At 49.9% G+C, this 20,850-nt stretch overlaps 1 protein-coding gene across 2 annotated transcripts in view; it reads left to right on the top strand.

The window, feature by feature from the left end:
• The window catches only part of Mras (muscle RAS oncogene homolog), a 50,834-nt gene extending 30,512 nt beyond the window's left edge, over positions 1-20,322 (top strand). The window contains exons 1-5 of one of the 2 annotated variants that reach the window (XM_076867232.2): positions 7,270-7,398; positions 12,653-12,806; positions 13,797-13,896; positions 18,158-18,237; positions 19,624-20,322. In XM_076867232.2, the coding sequence (XP_076723347.1) occupies positions 12,688-12,806; positions 13,797-13,896; positions 18,158-18,237; positions 19,624-19,723 (399 nt within the window). In that variant the 5' untranslated portion in view covers positions 7,270-7,398; positions 12,653-12,687 and the 3' untranslated portion in view covers positions 19,724-20,322. Of the gene's footprint in view, positions 1-7,269; positions 7,399-12,652; positions 12,807-13,796; positions 13,897-18,157; positions 18,238-19,623 lie in introns of those variants that run through there. The other variant, XM_076867231.2, reaches the window with a different exon arrangement.
• Positions 20,323-20,850: the final 528 nt, after the last annotated feature.

Raw genomic sequence — 20,850 nt, 5'->3', positions numbered from 1 at the left:
CTACTTTCTTCAGGAATTTTATCATAAAGGGATGTTGAATTTGATTGAAGACTTTCTGCATCTGTTGAGATGATGTTGTGATATTTATCCTTGATCCTCTTTATGTGGTATATTATATTTATTGATTTGCATATGTTGAAGCGTCCTTGCAGTTCTCAAATGAAACCAGCTTGATCGTTATTGTAATGGTTTAGATATGAGGTATACCCCAAAAGCACATGTGTGAGACAGTGCAAGAAATTTCAGAGGTGAAATGATTATATTATGAGTTGTGACCTCATCAGTTGGTTAACACCAATATGGATTAACTGGGTGGTAACTGTAAGCAGGTGGGGTGTAGCTGAAGGAAGGAGATCATGGGGGACATGCCTTTGGGGTTTAGATTTGTCTCCTGTGAGCAGAGCTCTCTCTGCATCTTTGTTACCATGTCCTGAGCTGTTTTCCTTCTCCACACCCTTCCTGCATGATATCCTGCTTCATCTTGGACCCAGAGCCACAAAGTCAGCTGTCTGTGGACTGAGACCTCTGAAACCGTGAGCCCAGATAAATCTTTCCTCCTCTAAAATTATTCTTGTCAGGTCTTTTGGTCACACAAATGAAAAAGCTGACTAAAACAATGGTGTATGATTGTTTTAAATGTGTTGTTGAGTTTGGTTTGCAAGAATTTTAGGAAAGATTTTTGCATCTGTGTTCATCAAAGGTATTGGTCTGTAGTTTTCTCTTTTTGTTGACGGTATGTTCTCTTTTTACCTGTTGTGGGAGCTACTGTCATAAGCTTGTATTGAATGTGAAGTAAATAAAGCCAAGCATCCTACAGCTAGTGATGGTTTGAACTCCCCTTTGTCTCCGAGACAGTGTCAGTCTGCTTGTGTTGGGAATTCCTTGTCCACATCACACAGTTGAGTAGGACCCTTGGGAATGAGAGTTGAAATCCCAGGGAGAAGGGCTTGTGACTGGCTTATCAGGATCAACAGACAGGCTCCCTGGCTCTTCTTACTGTGCTCTTGCATGTGTCCTTCTGGGGCCAGGTACTTCCACCCTGCTCTGACTCACACATCAGATGTGCAGGTATTTCTCCCCCCGGCCCCTGTGGCTCGCAGCCCCACTCTCTGCCTTGCTAACCTCTGGAACCTCTTTCTTCCATCTCCAGAGAACAGCAGGGGCCCTGAGTCTGTGGAACCCCTTCCCACCTAGTGGCTCCAGGCTCATCCCTGCACCCTCTCTGTCCCCTGTCTCTCCAGCAAGGGCTTGGTGTTTGCAAAGCGTTAAAGCCTGGCTCTTCTCCTGAGCCCTCAGAAGCCAGGATATTTCCACCCTGGCTTCTGCCCAAACCCCACACACAAGTGCTGTTGTCTTCTCCGAGGGGCCTGGACCTGGCGTTTCCCCGAACACTTGAATCCACATTCTTTCTGGGGTCAGGGAGTAGAGAAGGAGGTTGGAGAAGCAGGGAGAGCAAGCAGAACATTTATTGAGAGCTTTTTTTTTCTGAGCTAGGGACCTTTCCAAGTAGGCACCTATGCTCAGCAGCCCTACAGCCAACTTCATATTGGGCACTACCCATGGGCCCGAGTAAGAATGGGGTGTAGGCAAAGCAGCCTGCTCCTCCATGCATCCTCCCCTTTGCCCCAGAGATGATGTGGGAGGAATTTCTCCCTTTGCCTATAGGAGGGAGGATGGCTGCTGGCCAGAGGTGATAAAATCACTCTTCTCCTTGTTACATCAGCCGTCCCTGCTCAGCTCCTCCCAGCTGCCTGGAGCCCACTGGTCACCAAGTTGCCTGGGGTAGGACTTGCTGGTAGGAAGCCCCTCCTCACAGGGATGCTGGATCTCCTCTGGAACCTTCTTGTTGCTTCTCCTTGGCCATCAGAGCTACGACAGCATTTACTACTGACCACTCTCAGAGCTATGATAGCAGATACTGACCAGACTTTTCTTGAAGGCCAAACACCTCATGCTAAATTGCAAGGTTTGCTTCATTTCATCTTTGTGACGATTCTGCTCGATTGAGATCGAGGAGATGACATTAGCTTGCTTTACAGCTAAGCACAGCTGCTCTTGTAGCTAGCACGCCCCAGTCCTACTGAGCTAGTTGCTAAGAGTGTGAAACACTCCACCGTTGAAACACTGCTCCTGCTGCCACCTTGAGCCCGCAAGGGACCTTCCCCTGGGAAGCCCAGACCACCTACCCCAGCAGCTGTCCAACAGTCCCCTAATTAATGAGGCCCCTGCAGGTGAGGGAACTGAGAGGCGATCGCTCAGCTGATGAGAGCCCCATTCCCTCTGCCCTCAAAGCCAGGGATCTCTATCCTGCCCTGTGCTCACCCTAGCCCTGGAGCCAAAGGACCTATCTCCAGCCTCTGACCTGGAGTCAGCGCATTAGGTTTGGACTCAGTGGTGGAGGTGCGAGTGATAGGCGTGGCTTGTCCAGCCTCGGCTCATTCCAAGCCTGTCATCACCCGCCTCCAGCTGCTGTTCCTTCTCTGTTGCCAACACTCAGGTGAGTGAGTGTGGGTTGTGCTTTCACTTTGGAACTTCACATTGATTGCTGTCAGAAGTCACGTGAACATTCTGGGCTCAGCACAGCAGCCTGACAGGTGGCTCTGAGATGTCACTTGTCTGCCTTGTGTTGGATGATGTTCGGGGCTTTGAGGTTGTCCCTACCGGCTTGAACTCACCAGGCCGAGGCCTGGTAACCGGGGGCTACTCCTCTCTTTGGGGAAAGACAGCCTCAGAACAAAGACTTTGCACCCTCATTGGTGGGGCCCACGTCTACTTGGGATATGTCCTCATAATTGTTGCAAAGAATAAGTGAAAAAATACAAATTGGCAGCTTCTTTAAGAGAGGGCCTCTGTCCTTTGCCCACCATTGTGTCTGATCCAGCCCAGACTTTCTACCTTTAACACCTCTTGAGTGAGCCAGGAGAGGAGGCGCCTTACAAGGCATATGGTAAACCCCAGTAGATGCTGCTGTTGCTGTGGTTGCTCAAATATGATTTATATTATTATTTACAAGGGCATCTTCTATTTTTAAGGATAGGCCCTATTGCCTGTGCAGAAGAAGGCTACTGACCCATGTCCTGTATCTGGAAAGGCCAAGAAGTGGGGCTTACACCCGACTTGGCGATATCACCTCTTTCCTCTGTGACGTGCGGCTTGGACCCTGAGTGTCTGCTCATTTGCTCAACAAATATCTCTGAGCACTGCAGTGCGCCTGGCTCTCTTTGGGAGTCGCAGGGTGTGGCAATTGGCAAAGCTCTCAGGAAGCTTGCGTTACCTCTTGGGGGACAGAGCCTAAAGCTGTGTGTATGGTGTTGTGTGGTGATAAATGCTGAGAAGGAGGATGAGGCAAGGGAGGGGAAGCAGGAGGAAGGGGTTGCTGTCTTCTGCGGGCTGGTCAGGGAGTGTCTTCCTGCCTGGGCAATGAGGTGCGTCTGCAGGAGAAACCTCTACCTGTGTGGGGAGAGAGTCTCAGACAGTGATGGGGTCGGGACGAAGGCTGTGAGGAAGGGGTACTGGCCTGTTTGGGGAATAGTGGGGACAGCAAGTGAGGGAAGCTGCAGGAGAGGTTAGGAGGTAGCTGGATGGGACGGATCTCACAGGGCCCATAGAGAAAGGAGAAGCCATTGGCGGGTTTTAAGCCGAGGAAGGACAAGATCTAACTGATATTTTAAAGGCTCTGGTGTGGAGGACAGACCTTGGGGGATCCAGGGCAGAGCCAGAGAGACCTAGTGAAGAGGCTCCCGATGAGGGACTAGGGAGGAGCTGTGCCCATTGAATTTAGTGACACGGAGGTCACAGCAAATTGACAAGATCAGTTTGGGCCGAAAGGTGGGAAATGAAAATCTGATTGGAGTGGATTAGAGAGAGAGAGTGGGGGAAAGGACAGGCCTTGAAGAGGAATAGAAAATGTGATGGGAAGTCAGGGGGCAGGGTTCTCTTATTTTTAATCTTTTGGTTTTATTTTATTTAAGATGGAAGAAATTATGGCATGTTTACATGCTCCTGGAAATAAGCTGATAGAGAAAAGGGTGCCTCTGGGGATGGAGGGGACAGCAGCAGCAGCTGTGTCCTGGCATGACTGGCAGGGGACATGAGCCGGCAGCTGGAGGGTGGTCTTGACAGGCGCAGGGAGGGGCAGGCCATCCGCCGTCAGTGAGAGGGTCAGGTGGAGCGTGTTTCAGAGAAAGGAAGGCAGGTGGGTAATTTCCTCATACACCTTCTCTATCGAGGTATTTCACATGTGAAGTCCAGTGGCTTTCGATGTACTCACGAGGTTGTGCACGCATAAGTGGCTGATCGATTCACAAATCAGTGATCACTGGAATCAACACTAACTCCTCATCACCGCCCCCCCCCAAAAAATCCACCCATACCTGGCCCTCCCCACGTTCCCCTTCCCCAGGCCCTGCACCCTCTAATCTACACTCTGCCTTTATGGATTTGCCTCTTCTGGACATTTCATATAAATAATCATACAACATGTGGCCTTTTGTGACTGTTTTTTTTTTATTTCCATATTTTTTATTGGTACATTGTGCATATGAGTGGGATTCATTGTTATATATTTGTAATGCACACAATATAACAATATAATTTGGCCAGTATCACTCCCCAGTATTTCCCCTTTCCCTCCTCCCCCCACCCATCCCTGTCCTCTGCTGGTCTCCCTTTGATTTTCATGAGACACCGCCCCCCACCACTTTTCTTTCCCTTTTTCTTCTCTAGCTTCCACATATGAGAGAAAACATAAGACCCTTGACTTTCTGAGTTTGGTTTGTTGTGCTTAACATAATGTTCTCAAATTCCACCCATTTTCCTGCAAATGATGGAATTTCGTTTTTCTTTATGGCTGAACGAAACTCTATTGTGTATACCTGCCACGTTTTCTTCATCCATTCATCTGTTGATGGACACCTACGCTGGTTCCACAGTTTGTCCATTATGAATTGTAGCACAGTGTTTTCAAGGGCTATCATGTCATAGATATCAAAATTTTCATTTCTTCTTATGTGTGAATGATGCTGTAGCATGTGGGTATGCCACATTTTGTTTTTTCTTTCACCAGCTGATGGACATTTGGATTGTTTCCACTTTGGGGCTCTGATGACTAATGTTGCTGCGGACATTCATGTGCAAGGTTTTGTGCGGACGTAGGTTTTCTAGATACGAAGGAGTGGAATTTCAGGATCATGAGTTTAACGGTTTGAGGAATTACCAAGTGGTTCTCCAAAGTGGCTGCACCATTTTACACTGCCACCAGTAATGCAGAGGACTCCACGCCTCTCAGATGGGCTGCCCAGGGGGGAAGCAGGTGGAGTTTAATCTCCTGATGGACCCATTTCAGTTAAGCCGAGAATGGAGCCTGAAGAGACCGAGGTGTCAGTGGACAAGGTCACGTGGTGTGTTCGTCAGCACCGTGTTCCTGTGACCAAAATACCCAGCAGGAACAACTCTTAAGGGAGGGGAAGTTTATCTGAATTTTACTCCATGGTGGACTGACTCCATTGCTCTGGCCCAAGGTGAGGCAGCGCATCATGGCCGAAGAGTGTGGCAGAGGAAGGCTACTGGGGACATAGAGGCCAGGAAGCAGAGAGAGGAAACCGTGGAGGGGGCCACAGGGAAGATGCACATCCCCAGTGACCCAGTTCCTCCAGCCATGCCCCACCTGCCTGCAGTTACCATCCAGTCTGTCCATTGCAACTGGGAGGGACAATCCAATCATGTGACCTCTAGACATTCCTGTATCAACACAGGAACTTTTGGAGGACACCTCATGTCCAAACTATAACTGGGAAACAGGAGAATACTGGAGAAGGATGTGTTTGGAATGACTAGATGCTTGGAAGGCCCTGGAAATCCGTGCCAAAGCTGCAAAGGGAACCATCCAGCACAGCGTGGTCACTTTCCTCCCAGGTACAGGTGGAGCCCACAGGCAGGTGTGGCATGAGGAGAAAGTGATGTGATCATCTGGGGGTGGGTGTAGAAAGTGTGGCCTCTGGGCCTTCATCTCATCTCTGCATCCCCAGCCCTCTATCCTGACTCCCTCCCTTTAGACCTAATCCTCTTCGGGCCTTGGGACACTGCTGCTGGCTCCCCCCTCAACACCAGCCTAGTGCCAGGGGCAGAGAGGCCTGGACTAGCCGGGTGTGGGTTCTGGTCCTGCCCCCTACTTACTAGCAGTATGAGCCTGAGCGATGCAGTGGCGTTCCCTGCCTCAGTTGCTTCACCTGTGTGGTGGAACAGGTTTGTGCGCCAGAGTCTGGCCTCCTGGCCTCCCCACTGCTAGGCCCTCCCAGGCTCCATCTGCCCCTGTGACACTGCTGAGACCCCAGCCATGCTCTCCACTCTTTGCTCCTTTTCCCAGAGGGCAACATCTGAGGGAGGGGGTGTTTCTGGCTCCTCTAAGAACCCCACAAAGCCAGGGACCATCTTCCCAGAAGGTGCACCCACATGTGCAGCTTATACCCCGATTCATGAAAACTGACCCCAAGGCCTCCTCTCTCCAGGCCCCACACTACACTAGTGTGGCCTCTAGAAGAGCACGCCCGGGGCTGGTAGCTGGCACTTCTCCTCTGCTGCTGTTGTCCTTCAGTGAGCGTGTTAAGGAAGTTGGGGCCCCTGCCAGAAGGAGTCTCCCCCCATTGCTAGGAAGCCAGCTGGTTCTTCGATAGGACTCTAAGCTCCCTCTCCCGTAGAGTCCCCAGTGGCCTGGCTTTCCACGTCCTGCCAGCACTTTGGAGAAGTCCAAGCAAGTGACTCTTTTTCTGGGAACAGTGCTGGGTTGTCACAGCCACTCCTGCTGCCCGGCACCCACCCCTGCCCCTTATGTGCCCTTACCCAGAAAGGGAGCACAGATGCAAATGGTGGTGGTGGTGGTGGTGGGTGCTCAGCACGGTTGTGCTCAACCAGGAACATTATTTTATTGAATCTGTTCCTGGGAGGGGCTCAGTCTTCCCCACCTAACTGTCCTGTAGAACAGGCTCTTTCATTCCCCCGGTGGGTCTAGGGATTGGAAATAGCTCTAACCAGATTACCCCTAGAAATCATTGTCTATTGTTGTAGGTTCCAGAAGCCTAGTTTCACCCTGAAGGTTGCACCAGGAAATTTAGTTAAAAAGTCAGTGTTTAGTGATTTCCCTTAAAGCTGGAGTGAGCTGTTTTAGTGTGGTTACAGCATTTCCTGTCGCGTGCACTTGATTTGTCTCGTCACTGTGCACTTAGTTTTCTGAGCCCTCGCTGGGTGCTGAAGCCTTCTGGAGGCCCAGGGATATGAATGCCAGGCTCCTACTGCAAGGTGGGGAGCTGAGCCAGGTGGAGAGGAAGCCTTCAAAGATGGAGGTCAGAGGCTGAGCCTTCTCCTGAGGAGGAGCTGAGGAGATCAACCACACAGAGCTGGAGGGTGAGCTGGAGGGTGCCTGGGACAGCCCGAGGGGAGGGGAACAGGCATTGAAGGTGGAGGTCACAGGCTTGGCAAATGCTTGAAGTGGAGACCCAGCTTGGCTGGCTCTAGGTGGCCAGTCACACCCCTCTAGTTGGAGGAGGGGGAGGAGGAGGAGGTCTTGGCAGTCCTATTAGGAACCCAGGCTGGTGCCTCTCCATGCTGGCTGCCAGCCTGCCCGGGACCTCACACCATGCCAGTGTGTGTGTGTCTTGGCTTCTGAAATCTACAAGATCTGAGAGCAGCCACCACTTTAATCTTCCCCTGAAGACCTGACACTGCCTCCAGAATCTCCCTCCTCCCTCTACGCTGGTGCTCCCTCCCTCCCCCAACCCCCCTCTGTCACACACACACACACACACACACACACACACACACACACACACTCTGGCAGAACGCCTCTTCTCCCGCAGTGACTAATACTCTGTGCCTCTGGAGTCCTCCTACTTCACACCGTGAGGCTTGGCCCCGTGCATGCAGGTGGAGCCCTGATCTCCTATCAGCATAGCTGCCCATCATCCTCAGCCTTCCCTAAGAAGCCTCAAAGGCACGGTTGCTGCCATGTGGCTGTAGGAGGCATTTCCAGACATATGTGTGTGTGGAAGCTGGACAAGGAATGGACCCCAAACCAGACTAGGTCCAGCTCAGGCCACCTCCTCCCTGGCTGTGCCTGCCCCCACCATGGGGCCAAGAACAGCTTTTCTGCCCTTTGTGGAATAGATTTTTCTCTCTTGGGTTTTATCTGCAGTTATTGATGTATTCAGGTTTTTTGTTTTCTTGAGGTAGTTTGGATCCTTTGTTTTCTTAAATCATCAATTTCTTCTAGAAATGAAGGTGTGTTGCTATCAAACTGTTAACTAGATTTCTTTTATAATTAAATAATCTGTATCCATAGCCACAAGCCTTCTCCCCTTCCAAATGCTTACTTTTCTTTTCTTTCCCCTCAGACAAGAATTGCTAAAGATTTTTTTTAATTGATCTTTTAAAGAATTTTAGATATTTTCGATTTCAACTACTTTTGATTTTTAGCTATCAACTGCTTTCGCCCTCCTTCTTCTACTTTTATTGACTATCCCCCCACTCCATGTCTTTTTAAAAATTTCTTATTATTTCTTATTACTCCTAGATCAACTACTTTTGATTTTTAGCTATCATCTACTTTTGCCCTCCTTCTTCTACTTTTATTGACTATCCCTCCACTCCAGTCTTTTTTTTTTTAATTTCTTAGTTGTAGATGGACACAATACCTTTATTTTGTTCGTTTATTTTTATGTGGTGCTGAGGATCGAACCCAGTACCTCTCATGTGCAAGGCAAGCACTCTACCACTGAGCCCCAACCTCAGCCCCTCTCTCTTTGGTTTTATTTTTCCTTTTCTAGCTTCCCAATTTCAGTGCTTAATTAATTTTCAGTTTCGGTTTCTGAAATGCATTTAAAGCTATAATTTCCCCCTGAGAACCATTTTGGTCTCAACCCATTGTCCTTCAATTACAAATTATTTGTAATTTCTGCTTGGCTTCTCTCTTTAACTGGAGAGTTATAGAGCAGTATAACTTTTAAATTTTCAAAGAGAATGGATTATTTTATACTCTTGTTTCTACTAATAACAGATCATTAATTGGTGGGGGCATTTGTTCTATCTTTAAGACAGACCTGTTTAAACGTTTCCATGTTTTAAGCTTCGTGACTTTGGCACTTTTTGATGCTTTTACCTTTTCTCATTATACATACCCTACATTTTTCCTATTTAATGATTTAACCTTGAACTTAATTTTGCAGATGCGTTTCTTTTGGTTAGCATGTGGCAAGTATATTCTTCTTTTATCCTTTCTCATTTTTTGTGTGTCATTTTCTTATCTGGGTCTTTTTTAAGTAACAGACAAATTGATTTTGTACTAAGAATCTGCTTTTGACAGGCGAATTCAGCCCATTTGTATTTATTGTGATTGGGATTTATTTCTGCCGTCTTATTTCACATCTACTTTTTAATTGTACTTGCTTATTTCGTTAATTTATTTTTGCCTTTTGTTGAATTGGTTCCATTTGCTTTGTTCTGTTTTTCCTCTCTTCTGGTGATTAGGAGGTTTGGGGTTTTATTTCTGTTCTTTGGGTAGGTCTGCTATATACATAAGAAAGTATATACTTAACATTTTTCTATCAGTATCTGGGTATAATTGGGATCTTTGGCCTCTTTCCAAATGAACCAAGACACTTATCTAGTATCCGCATAAGGATATCATATTGGGGCAATAAGTGTTTCAGGCTTCAGAGTTTTTCAGATTTGGGAATATTTGCATTGACCTTACCATTTGAGCATCCCTAGTCCAAAAATGTAAGCTCCAAAATGTTCCAATATGTAAAACTTTTTGAGCACCACGTTGGTGTACAAAATGTTGCAGGTTTCAGAGCACTTCAGATTTTTAATTCTCAGGTGAGGGACACTTACATTTTCCTGGTCTCTTCCTTCACACATGGCTCATCACAGATTTTAGTTTATCATCCCTTCTCTTCAAACTGTGCAACATTTATTTAAACTTAACTCATATTTTGCTGTTTTCTTTGATTATGACTATTTATAATATCCCTTATCCTTTTCTTTCATGAGTCTGTTTTTCACTGTGCTTGAGTACATCCTCTAAGAATTCTTCTAGAAAGTGTGGGCAAGATAATGTCAAAGACCTTCAGTGTCTGAAATGGCTGTCTTCCTTTCCAGAGGATCCATTGTATTTTCAGCTCCCTTTTGAGATTTTTTTTTAAGTGACTGATCATATTTTTAAACATAACCTAGAAAATATGTGAATATATTAACTTTAACATGACCTTAATGTATGTTGCTGTTGAATTCAGGCCTTCCCATCCACATGTCAGCCATTTCAAGTGTTTACTTGATTGCAGTTCTAAGTGGGATTTATTTGGGTGGGGGGAAGCTATAATGGAGGGATCCAGTTGAAGGTGCACTCTTCCTATCCTTCAGCCACCCCACTGGTCCTCACTGTAGGTCCCTGTCCTCTTATATCCAGACGAAAGTGTTGTAGGATGTCAGAGCTACACGGACCTCAAGATCCAGAGTCTACCCCTCTTCCTGCATGAGCCTGAGGCCCAGGAGTGGGGCAGAATAGCCACTAGCTTCTCTCACGTCTAGTGCACATTCCAGCTCCTCTGTCCATCCATCACCCCTCTGAAGTGCAGAAGGACTGGATCAGATCATCAGTGATGATCTGATGGGACAGGTCAATTTCCCAGGCCCTGTCTGAAGGTACCAGAGGAGATGTGGAGTCCTAAGTGTCCTCAGTAGCTCATCCTGTGGCTTTCCTTGCTGTCCACCCCCTGACACCCCTACTTCCGTCTCTTGCCACCTCTTTTCTTCCCAGTATCTGACGTAAGTCTCCAAATATCTGACTGAAGTCCTATTCAGGAGTCTGCTAGGCTTTGCAGCCTGTGTCAAAACTGAGCCCCCAAATCCTGCTTCTCCTCCTTCCTTACTGCCTTAGTCCATGACACCGATATTCATCCTGTCACTCAGGCCAGACCCAGTAGCACCCCCACTGCAGCCCTGTCTTTGAAAGGGGCCCCATCAGGCCACCTCCCCCTGCCTCCCATCATGTCCTGCCTGGATTGCTGCACGAGCTCCTAACAGGTCCCCTTGCTCCCACGTGTGGCCTATTGGAAAAGGGAACTTGTTAGGAGGAGCCAGAATGAACTTGTATAAATAATACCATCTTCTGACAGTGACCACCCGCCCCCAAAGCCGGCTCTGTTGTTCTTCACAGTGTACCCTTGACCAGCTAACGTTCCAGCAGCCTCTCATTTATCTGTCTCTCGACGGGATCCTAAGTTCCTACCACAGCAAGGATTTTGCCCCATTTGTCCTGTGCCCACAGAGGCTAGAACCTGCCCAGCACATTGTAGGCACTCAAAAGATTTCTTAAATGAATGAACAGCATTGCTTAGACTTCTCATTTATTTGCTCATTCAAGTACTATTTGGGTATATTTTGTGCTGAGACTCAAATAGCCAGGTGACTCACACAGACCAGGTCCCTGCCTCTGGGAGCCAACAGTCTGGCGGTGGGGGGACATTAAACAGGCAGCAAGATGTGTCTGGAGAAGGGTTGGGACAGAGTGGGGAGAATCTTATGGGCTCAGGCAGCAGAACACTACATCAGAGTGAGCCAAGGCCTGGGAGGAAGGAGCCCAGGCCCGGGGCGGTGGGAGAGAAGGCCCCTCAAAGATGGCAGGCTCCTGGCAGACACTCCCCTCGTCCTTCTTTGTACCAGCACTTCTCTCTCAGGGCATTACACATATTAACTCAAACAACCCTGGCCGTCCCTGTTTTAGGAAACAGAGGCACAGAGAAATGAGCCTTCCCGGGGCCACCCCCGAGGAGTGGAGAGCCAGACACAGCTCCGTGGTCTGACTCCAGAATCTGTAACCACCAACTTCACTGCGTCTAGGGAGAGGGAGAAATTGGGTCTGGACAGAGAGTGGAGAGAGCAGGGAGGCCAGACCGTGAGCAGGGGCGTGCAGGAGCCCGCAGTTCAGACCTTGGACCCTGTAGGGTGGGAGCGGTCAGGCAGGCCCTGCTGGAAGGAGACACCCCCACCCCAGGCTGTGGCTGTGACTCTCTGAGCCAGGCAGAGGTGGAGCACTTGATCTCACAGGAAGGAAGGGTGAGCGTCAGGGGTCCGTGGGACGATGGTGGCTTGGAGGGAAGGACCTTTCTCATGGTCTTGGGGGACCCTCCCTCCAGCCCCCGCACTGTCCCCGCCACCCCTGTGACAGCCCCATCCTAGAGGTGAGGGCCATTCCCTCCCTAAAGCCTGCCTGGTGTCTGTCCACACTGACCAGTGGCCTCCTCAGGGCTTCTCCTAGGCTTATCCACAAACACACGTTTCTCCACAGGGGGCAGCAAGATGGCGGAACTGGAGACTCAAAGAGAGTCAGGTAGCTTCCCAAAGAATCCTGCTCTGTAAATGCTGCAGCAGGGAGTCACCCCAGCCCTGGGGACTCCCCAGAGGGGGTTTGTGAGAGCTGATCACTGATTTTAAATAGCTTGTGGGTGGATCAGGGAATTGAGGCCCAGTGAGCACCTGGGTTGAAACCACCCAGGCAGAGCCTCCCACTGCGGGGACAGCAACAGCCACTGCCTGGGGGTCTGTGGCTAAGGGGGCTCCAATGGGACGCTGGCAGCCCCTGAGTGGCCTCATCTCTCCCCAGTTCTGGACACAGCCGGGCAGGAGGAGTTCAGTGCCATGCGGGAGCAGTACATGCGCACAGGGGACGGCTTCCTCATCGTCTACTCCGTCACCGACAAGGCCAGCTTCGAGCATGTGGACCGCTTCCACCAGCTCATCCTGCGTGTCAAGGACAGGTGAGGGCAGGGTGTCCCAGCTCCTGGCCTGCAGGAGGCTCCCTTCTGCCTTTCTTCCTCTTTCTCCTCCTCTTCTTCCTCCTCTTCCCTCTTCCTCTCCTGGAAAGCTGAATTCTCTCCACCCCACAGATCTCCCTGTCAGTCCCTCCAGTACCACCTCTAGATTTTTTCTTCAGGACCAAATTGCTTCCAGGGACCTAAGGGGGTCCATCCCCACCCCGTAGCAGCATCTTTGTCTCAACTCCAATTTAACCAAGTTATATTATGGACAAAGAAGTGAATTTTCTCATTGTCATTGATTAAGTCACATTTGACTGTGAGACTTATAAGCCTCTAATTAAAAGCTTATAATTTTTCTTGTCTCATAATTAAATAATTTGGAGTCCATTTTCAGCCCAGCTGGTCTTTTCAGTTCATTGGATCTCGAAGAGGCAAAGTAAAGACAATAAACGGAGGAGCTAATAGGAAAACAGCAAGCTCTGACCAATCCCAGTACACACAGAAAAATCCAGTTAATACCTATTCTAAAGGAGAAAGGGGTAATGACTTTACCAGGTAAAGGGACACATGCACACAGGGCTGCAGTTATGTCCCTGAGTATATGAGCCTCAAAAGTGACTCAGGTGGGAAAATATTTAATTTTCTTGCTAATCAAAGAAATGTGAGGGAAATAATAAAGTGCCATTTTTCACCTGTGAAATTACAATTTTTAAAGAATAAAAATATCCAGTGCTGGATTCAACGGGGCAGGACCTCATGGGGCATAAAGTGAGAGTGTCAATTTGGATGGCAGTTTGGCCTTGTGACAGGCCTGAGGCTTCAAAACCAAGACAGCCACCTCATCTCCCAGGCCCCTTTCACCCAAGGGCTTACCTCTCTCTGGAAAGAAGCTGGGAAGGGGTTCTGCCCAGGCCAGGCAGGCTGATACACCTGAGGTTTGACTGCATCCCCTCAACCAGGCACTGGGCCTCACTGTCCCTTTATTTCCAGGGAGTCATTTCCCATGATCCTCGTGGCCAACAAGGTCGATTTGATGCATCTGAGGAAAATCACCAGGGAGCAAGGAAAAGAAATGGCGAACAAACACAATGTAGGTGCACGTGCGTTGGGCTGTGTGGGGCCGGAGGATGTGTGAATGTGGGTCCTCCATCTCTCTGGCAGTGCTGGCCTTTGGAATTGGAACGTGGGCCTCCTGAGTAGCAACTGGATTCTATGGGGCAGGCCCTCATGGGGCATATGGGGGGGGGTAGATATTTTTAAAACAAGTCAGAGAGAAAACACCCTCTGTCGTCATTAGAAGTTCCGATGTGGGGACCTAATACCTTCTGAGTGGTGTTCCACCCACCTCCTGGTCAAGGGCCACACAGTCCCACCAGGACCCTGCAGATCCATGCCTGGGCTGTGCAGAGAGGTTGGCTTCTGTCCACCACCCAGTATGCTCACGCTTGTTGGAGTCTGCTTTATTCACTGAGCTCTGTCCTGCACCAGGCACTGCTCCTCGGGAACAGGTGCACCATGCCGATGGCTCCTCACAGTGGGCGTCCTTAACCCCACTTGACAAGTGACCACACTGAGGTTTGCCCCAGGCCACAACCTGAATATCAATCAGAAAATGTTAGGTTTTCTAGTGTGGCTAGATGAGGTCTCTGGGCATCCCCAGCCCTTGTGGGCATGGACTGTGCCCTCTGGCCCCCTCCTCTGCTGCCAGGTTGAACCTCCCCTGTGGCCATTGGCCCAGCTCTGCTAGTTGAAGAGGGAGTGCACTGGAAGTTAAACCTGCCTGTCTCTGCCCTCTGTTTGCATCTTGACTCCGTAACTCTAGGCCCTGGGCAACAATTATCCCTGCCTCCTGGGGCCTGCCTCCAGTGACCGAGACAGACTATAATAAGCAAAGCAAATTAGAGTTCTGAAAGTTAGGTGTTACGGAAACAAACACAGGGAAAGGGGGTCAGGGATGTCGTGGAGAGGATGCTTTCCAAAGAGGGTAGTCGGGAAGAGATTTCCTGAAAGGTTCAATTCAGCAGGGAATTCATACACGAGAGAATGAGCCCTGCAAGTGTCTGGGGAAAGAATATTCTACAAAGGGAATAGTGTGTACAAAGGCCCTGAGGTGGGAGTTTGCAGAACATCAAGGAGGCCATCTTGGCTCAGCAGAGGGAGCAGGAGGGGTGAGTTTGGGAAGTGAGGATGGATAGGTGGTTTAATCCTTGTGAGATTTTACTGTAAGGAAGGAAATCACTGGAGAGTTTCGAGTGAGAGGGATATGGCCTGACCTACAAATGAACGGTCTCTCTCTAGAGGCTACATGGAGTAGAGTCCATGGGTGGCAAGGATGAGGGCAGGGAGATTAGGAAGGGACTGTCCCTATGGCCCACGTAAGATTGACTTGGACCAGAGCATTGCTGAGAAGGTGGTGGGCTGGGTTTGTAAGAGCTAACAGCATTTCTTCACAGATTGCTTATGAGGAGAGAGGAAAGAGGAGACGGTTCCAAGGTTTGGGCATGAGCAACTGGAGGAGATTGGAATTCCAATAAGTGAGCCAGGAGGGACAGTCGCAGTCAGTAGGGGAAAGACGGGAGTGTGGTTTTCAGTGTCTTCATTTGAGGAGCTTCACAGATGACCAAGGGGAGAGGCCAGGAAGGCAGTCAGACGCCCCCATCTGAAGACAGAATTCAAAACCATGATACCCAAGGGAGTAAGTGTAGATGGGGAAGGGGTCCTGGGGCTGAAGCTGGGGACCCTTCCTGCGGTGGGTCTGGGGAGATAAAGAGGGATCAATGAGAAAGACCGAACAGTCAGTGATATGAGGACCAGAGTAGGGAGTTTGGAAGCCAAGTAAAGATGGTGCCTCCTCCAGGAACCAGGAGTGGTCAGCCAGACCAAGAGCTGCTCAGAAACCTCCAGAGGAGCCTGGGAACTGACCATCATGGTCAGTATTAGACACAGGCCTGGGAGAGCACAGGAGGGCCTGGCATGCTGAACAGAGGTGGCCTGAGGAACGATTGCATTTCACAGTCTTGACCTCCATACAATGACCAGTTCTGAAGGTCTAAGGAGGGTTTGCTGGGGGCTTCCACAAACGCTGTCTGATTTTCTCTCCCAGCAGCTCTGGGTAGGGTGGAGGCTCACAGGTGCTGCTTAGGCATCCATAGCTGACTTTTGCAAATAGAAGGGAAGGAGACCCAGGAGCACCAGGTCTCTCCTCTCAGCCTGATGCTGTTCCCCGGGGCAAACACTGCTGCCTCATTTGTGTTTGACCAGAGGACTCCACCAGTCGCTCTCAATGACATCCCAACTTTATAGCTCCTGAGACCAGTTCCTCTCTAGGTGACTGAGACAGGGTGCTCCCACCCAAACTCCCCACTCTGGTCCTCATATCACTGACTGCTGGGTCTTTCTTGCTGATCCCTCTTTATGTCCCCAGACCCACAACAGGAAGGATCCCCACTTAATGAAGGAAGATAGTATTTTCTGCATGGAGTTCAATGGTACTACCAATTATTGCAAGGTTTCCCTTAGTTTAAGTCCAATTGCTACTGAAATCCCTGAATTCTAAGAGCCCAATGGATGCACATCAGACTTTCTTCAGTGGTAGAGGCAGAGCCCCCAGAAAGAAGGTGGAGCGTGCCCAGGGACCTGAGGGATAGTACGTACAAGTCATGTATTTCTGAGCCCGGGGATTAGGACCTCGGGTAGCCGAAACTCCTGGAAGCTGGGGGCTTACTAGCTGTCAGCGTACAGGATGTGAAGGGACTCCAGCCAGGTCCCAGATCCCGGATCAGGTGCCTTCCTGCTTCCCTTCTGGGGATGCTCAGGGTGGCCATTGGCCTCACCCACAAAGACCTCAGAGCTCTACCAGGTGCTTCACAGAAGCATCTACCACACTTGGACATGATGTCCAAACCGGAGACGGCTCCAAAACGGACCTCAGCACCCCCACCAGTGCATGGGAGGCCAGGTGGGGAAATGGCATGTGTACCTGGTTTGACTCTCTGCTGGTCACAGTAGATCTTACTCAGGCACGTGACCCTCAGCCGTCTCCCGCTGCAGAATGAGATCCTGCCTGCCTCCGCGGGTTAATATGGGTATTCAGTGAGGTCAGGGATGCGGGGACCTGGGAAATCAAACAGCTCACAGAGGACAGCATTTTTCTTTCAGTAAAATCAGATGCTCAAATATTTGTCAAATGAAGATTTCAAAGGCCTGAGCTCTGCCCTTTTGTGTGCCCTGCCCTTTGTGTGTCTGTCAGCTCCATTAAGACCACCGCTTGAAGCCAAAGCAGGGTGTGGACATCTGACCTCATGCAATGAAAACTGACAGGAAGACACGGATTGTCCCGGGCCCTGGACAACGCTTTACAATAACTCCTCTGAAATAACAACTTACTCTGTCAGGCTCCGCCACCGCTCCCACCCCGTGCGCTTAACCAACGGGTCATGTTTATTTTCTTAACTGTGCTTTTCTCCTTCAAATGTATTGTAATGAAAAGCACTAATTTTGTTATCGGAGAAAAGCCATGAAAAATAGTAAAGTTCTGCAAACTCGCCACAATCAGCTCACTTCTGTTTCACGCACGGAGGCCTGTGCCTATTTCTCCGACCCCCCACCCCCGCGTGGGGAACCACCAGCACTTCCCACCTTTGTGGGTCCTTGTCATAGGAGAAGACGAGCGCTCAGAAGCCTGGTTCTGCCTTCATCAAACCGAGGCTCCGTGTAGATACGGCCCGTGGGGTCACCTCGGCCACAGCTCTCATGTGCTGCTGCCTTTTGGCCATGAGATGAGTCCTCAGCATCATCCCTGTGTAAACATGGCTGAGCTCCCGGACTCATAGACACAGACCAAACAAGAGCTGGACTGGGGCGGGCTCCGTGGGGCGGGGACCAGCATGGCCCAGAAAGGTCACCTGGGTTCAGAGTCCTGCTTGTGGCCTAGCCCCTCCTCAGCCTTTCCCACTGCGTTCACTCTGGGGGGGCCCAAAAGAGGGCTGGGGATTGCCTCAAGGTAGAGAAGCAGGCCTCGGAAAGGAAAATGAAAAGAATCCGAATGTATCTTAGTTTGATGAAGGAAAAAAGTCTTTAGTCTTCTAGTATATTAAAAGATCATTTATATGCTATTTTTAGGAAGCTATCAAATATCTCTGTGACTAGCGAACAAGAGGGAATCGGGAAAGCCATTAGTAAAAACTTTCCAACCTCAGAGAGAGAAGCCACCAAAAGAAGCTTGAGGCTGCTGGGGACCAGGGATTCCGTCCTGGGTTCCTTAGGACCTCTGAGAATTTGCCATCTTCGGGGTGGGGAAGGACTGTGTGGATCTCAGTGCCTCTTTGACCAAGTTGAGCTTTGCCTTACAGATTCCGTACATAGAAACCAGTGCCAAGGACCCGCCTCTCAACGTGGACAAAGCCTTCCATGACCTCGTTAGAGTAATTAGGTGAGCAGCCCACCCCTCTCTGGAAGGAGCCTCTGTGGCTGGGAAGGGCCCAGCCAGGCTGAGGGTTTGGTAAGGAACACAGCTCCTGTTCTGGCCAGTTCTCGAGCCTCCTTCCATCTCTTGCCCCTGAGTTTCCACCTGCCTCTGCCCTCCCCCAGCTGCACATGGGTCTGTGGGTGGAAGCTGCTCCTCCTGCCACATGGACCTACCTTCACCTGCTGAAGGAAGTGCCTTCCTGCTGGGGTGTGGCACATCCCCGCCCACCTCCAGCCACCCTGGGTGTTCTCCCAACACCAGAGCTTTCCACCCAGCAAAAAGGAGGCAGGCCCCTCTCCCCATTCCCAGAGCAGAAGCGCTGTGTACGCAGTTTCCCCTGAACAACCAACCGTGTGATTCTGGGGCACCAATTTCAGGGGAACCATGTGGGCATCTCTTTTCCAGACCCACAGCTCTCAGCCTTCGAGCAAAGTCAGCTGGCCTGACAAATAGTTTCTTGAACATTCCTTTGCAAGGTCAGTGTCCAGGTGTAATGATCTGGTGCTTAGATGACTGGCTGCAGTCCCTGTCCCCATGTATCCCATTTCTCAAATCTCCAGCATCTGGAGCAGCCCAAGCCTTGGTGCTCAAGACACCATGCATTGAATCCATTGCCCTCACACTGGTGACTCAGAGGGCTGTTGGTTAGCTCTGGATGAGACCCAGAGCTCTAACGTTGTTCTCGGCTTGACACCTCCCCATCCCCACTGTCCATCCCTCCCTATCCACCTTGCATGTGCTCAATAATCTCATTTTCTCCTGTTATTTCAGCATAATGGAAAATACAGCAGGCTTCACTTAACGTTTCTGCTGGCAGCTCTCTCTGCACACTTGAAATGATTTACTCCTGGTCATTCTGTCTCCTGTTAGGATGTGCCACCACCAAGTAGCATATAGGGACGTCCTGGTTATGACCTGTACATCTAAGGTCAGGTTTAGACCTAGGAAGAGTTAAAACATGTGAAAAGCTTTTGCAATAAAATGCCAGTTGGCCTGTCATTTAATTTAAAATATGGAAGACAGAAACAGAGGCCAACACTCTGTACAACCTAAAGCATGATGCAGCTTAGGATTTAAATAAATAGAGCAACACAGCCTGATGACAGTAATTCCCATCAACAGGATGATTTGAGTTTTCCCCTCCTCTTCCTTCCCAGTTTCTTTGCCCTAAGAGACGCTATCCAGCCAGGCCCCTCTCTAGCAGCTAGGACTCCATTGCCTCCAAATCTGTCCTCCCAACCCCTAGCCCCTGCCAGAACAGGCTCCCTGTGCCTCTGACCCAGGAGGAAGGGGGAGAAGAGAAGCAAAATCCATTCTGACTTTGTCTTTCTGCCCTTCAATGTTTAAAAGGCAACAGATTCCAGAAAAGAGCCAGAAGAAGAAGAAGAAAACCAAATGGCGGGGAGACCGGGCCACTGGCACCCATAAACTGCAGTGCGTGATCTTGTGACGGCCTGAGTCCCTGGGCACAGTGACAGCGAACTGCCAGCCCTCGGGACCCCTCCACTGCCTAACTGCACTGAAAACCATTTCTAACCACAACCCTTGGCCTGAGGACTTGGCACGGGAAGGGAGAGAGGAAGGGTGAGCTGGGAGCAGACAGGGCCTGGCTTTGCCAGAGGGCAAGAGCTGTCTCAGATCTCCAGTGAGACCAGGAAGCCACCTGTGAACAGAGCAGCCTTTAGCCCCTCGCCGGTTGATACACCCGGGTCCCCCCTTCTCTTGGTGGGTGTGTTGTTCCTTTTAGCTACCTAGTGTTGGTTTGATGTGGGCGTGTTTATCCATGTGCAACGTTCCAAACAAGCCATGATTCAGCTTCCCCCGCCGCCGCCTGACTCCAAGCCACAGTGTCTGAGCTCAGATGTCTTTTGTAGATTTTTAAATTATTTTAGTGATGATTATTTTATTTAGGGGGGGGGTCTGTTCCCACTGCCTGGTGGAATCCCAGGTCTTCAGCAGACCTCTCTGATAACATGGACAGGATACTATTGTTTGTCATTGAGTGCCAAACTCAACCCAGAATGAGCAGAATGACCGAGAGGCCCGAAGTTAATGGGAATGGTATGTAGCTGGGGGTGGGGGGGTAGGGGTCCTCAGGCCACGGGTCATACCCTGGAGGGAAAGCAGCCTCACTCACTGCCTAGAAACTGAGGGGAAGAGAGATGCATTTACCTAGAGGGCTTTTGCTGAGGACGCAGATATCAGAAGACAAAATTTATCTCACCGAGATGAGTGGCAGGTGCAAGCATGTCGTTTCTAAAAGGAGAGATTGTTATTATTGTCCTGAAAATATATAAACTAAGGTGAGTGAGTGGCTTTGCACAAACGTGCATTTATTTTCAGACAGCATGGGTTCGGTTGTTCTCCCCAGGCGGGCGAGAGGCCCTGGGTTTCTCGGATCTTCTCCTGCTCCTGTGCATCACCTGTGCTGCCCGGGGTTTCTCTGATACAAACTCACTGTCATGTCCAAGGAAGCCCCTGTGGACTCCCTCCAGAAAACTCAAGGTCACACAGTATCTTAACCTCAAAAGATTCAGTCTGGATATCCCTTAAACATTACCAGGACCTGAAGCCATT

Source organism: Callospermophilus lateralis, chromosome 10, assembly GCF_048772815.1.
Source record: "Callospermophilus lateralis isolate mCalLat2 chromosome 10, mCalLat2.hap1, whole genome shotgun sequence".
Taxonomy (NCBI): Eukaryota; Metazoa; Chordata; class Mammalia; order Rodentia; family Sciuridae; genus Callospermophilus; species Callospermophilus lateralis.
The sequence above is the reverse complement of the archived record's forward strand: the minus strand, read 5'-3'. Positions and strand labels throughout refer to the sequence as shown.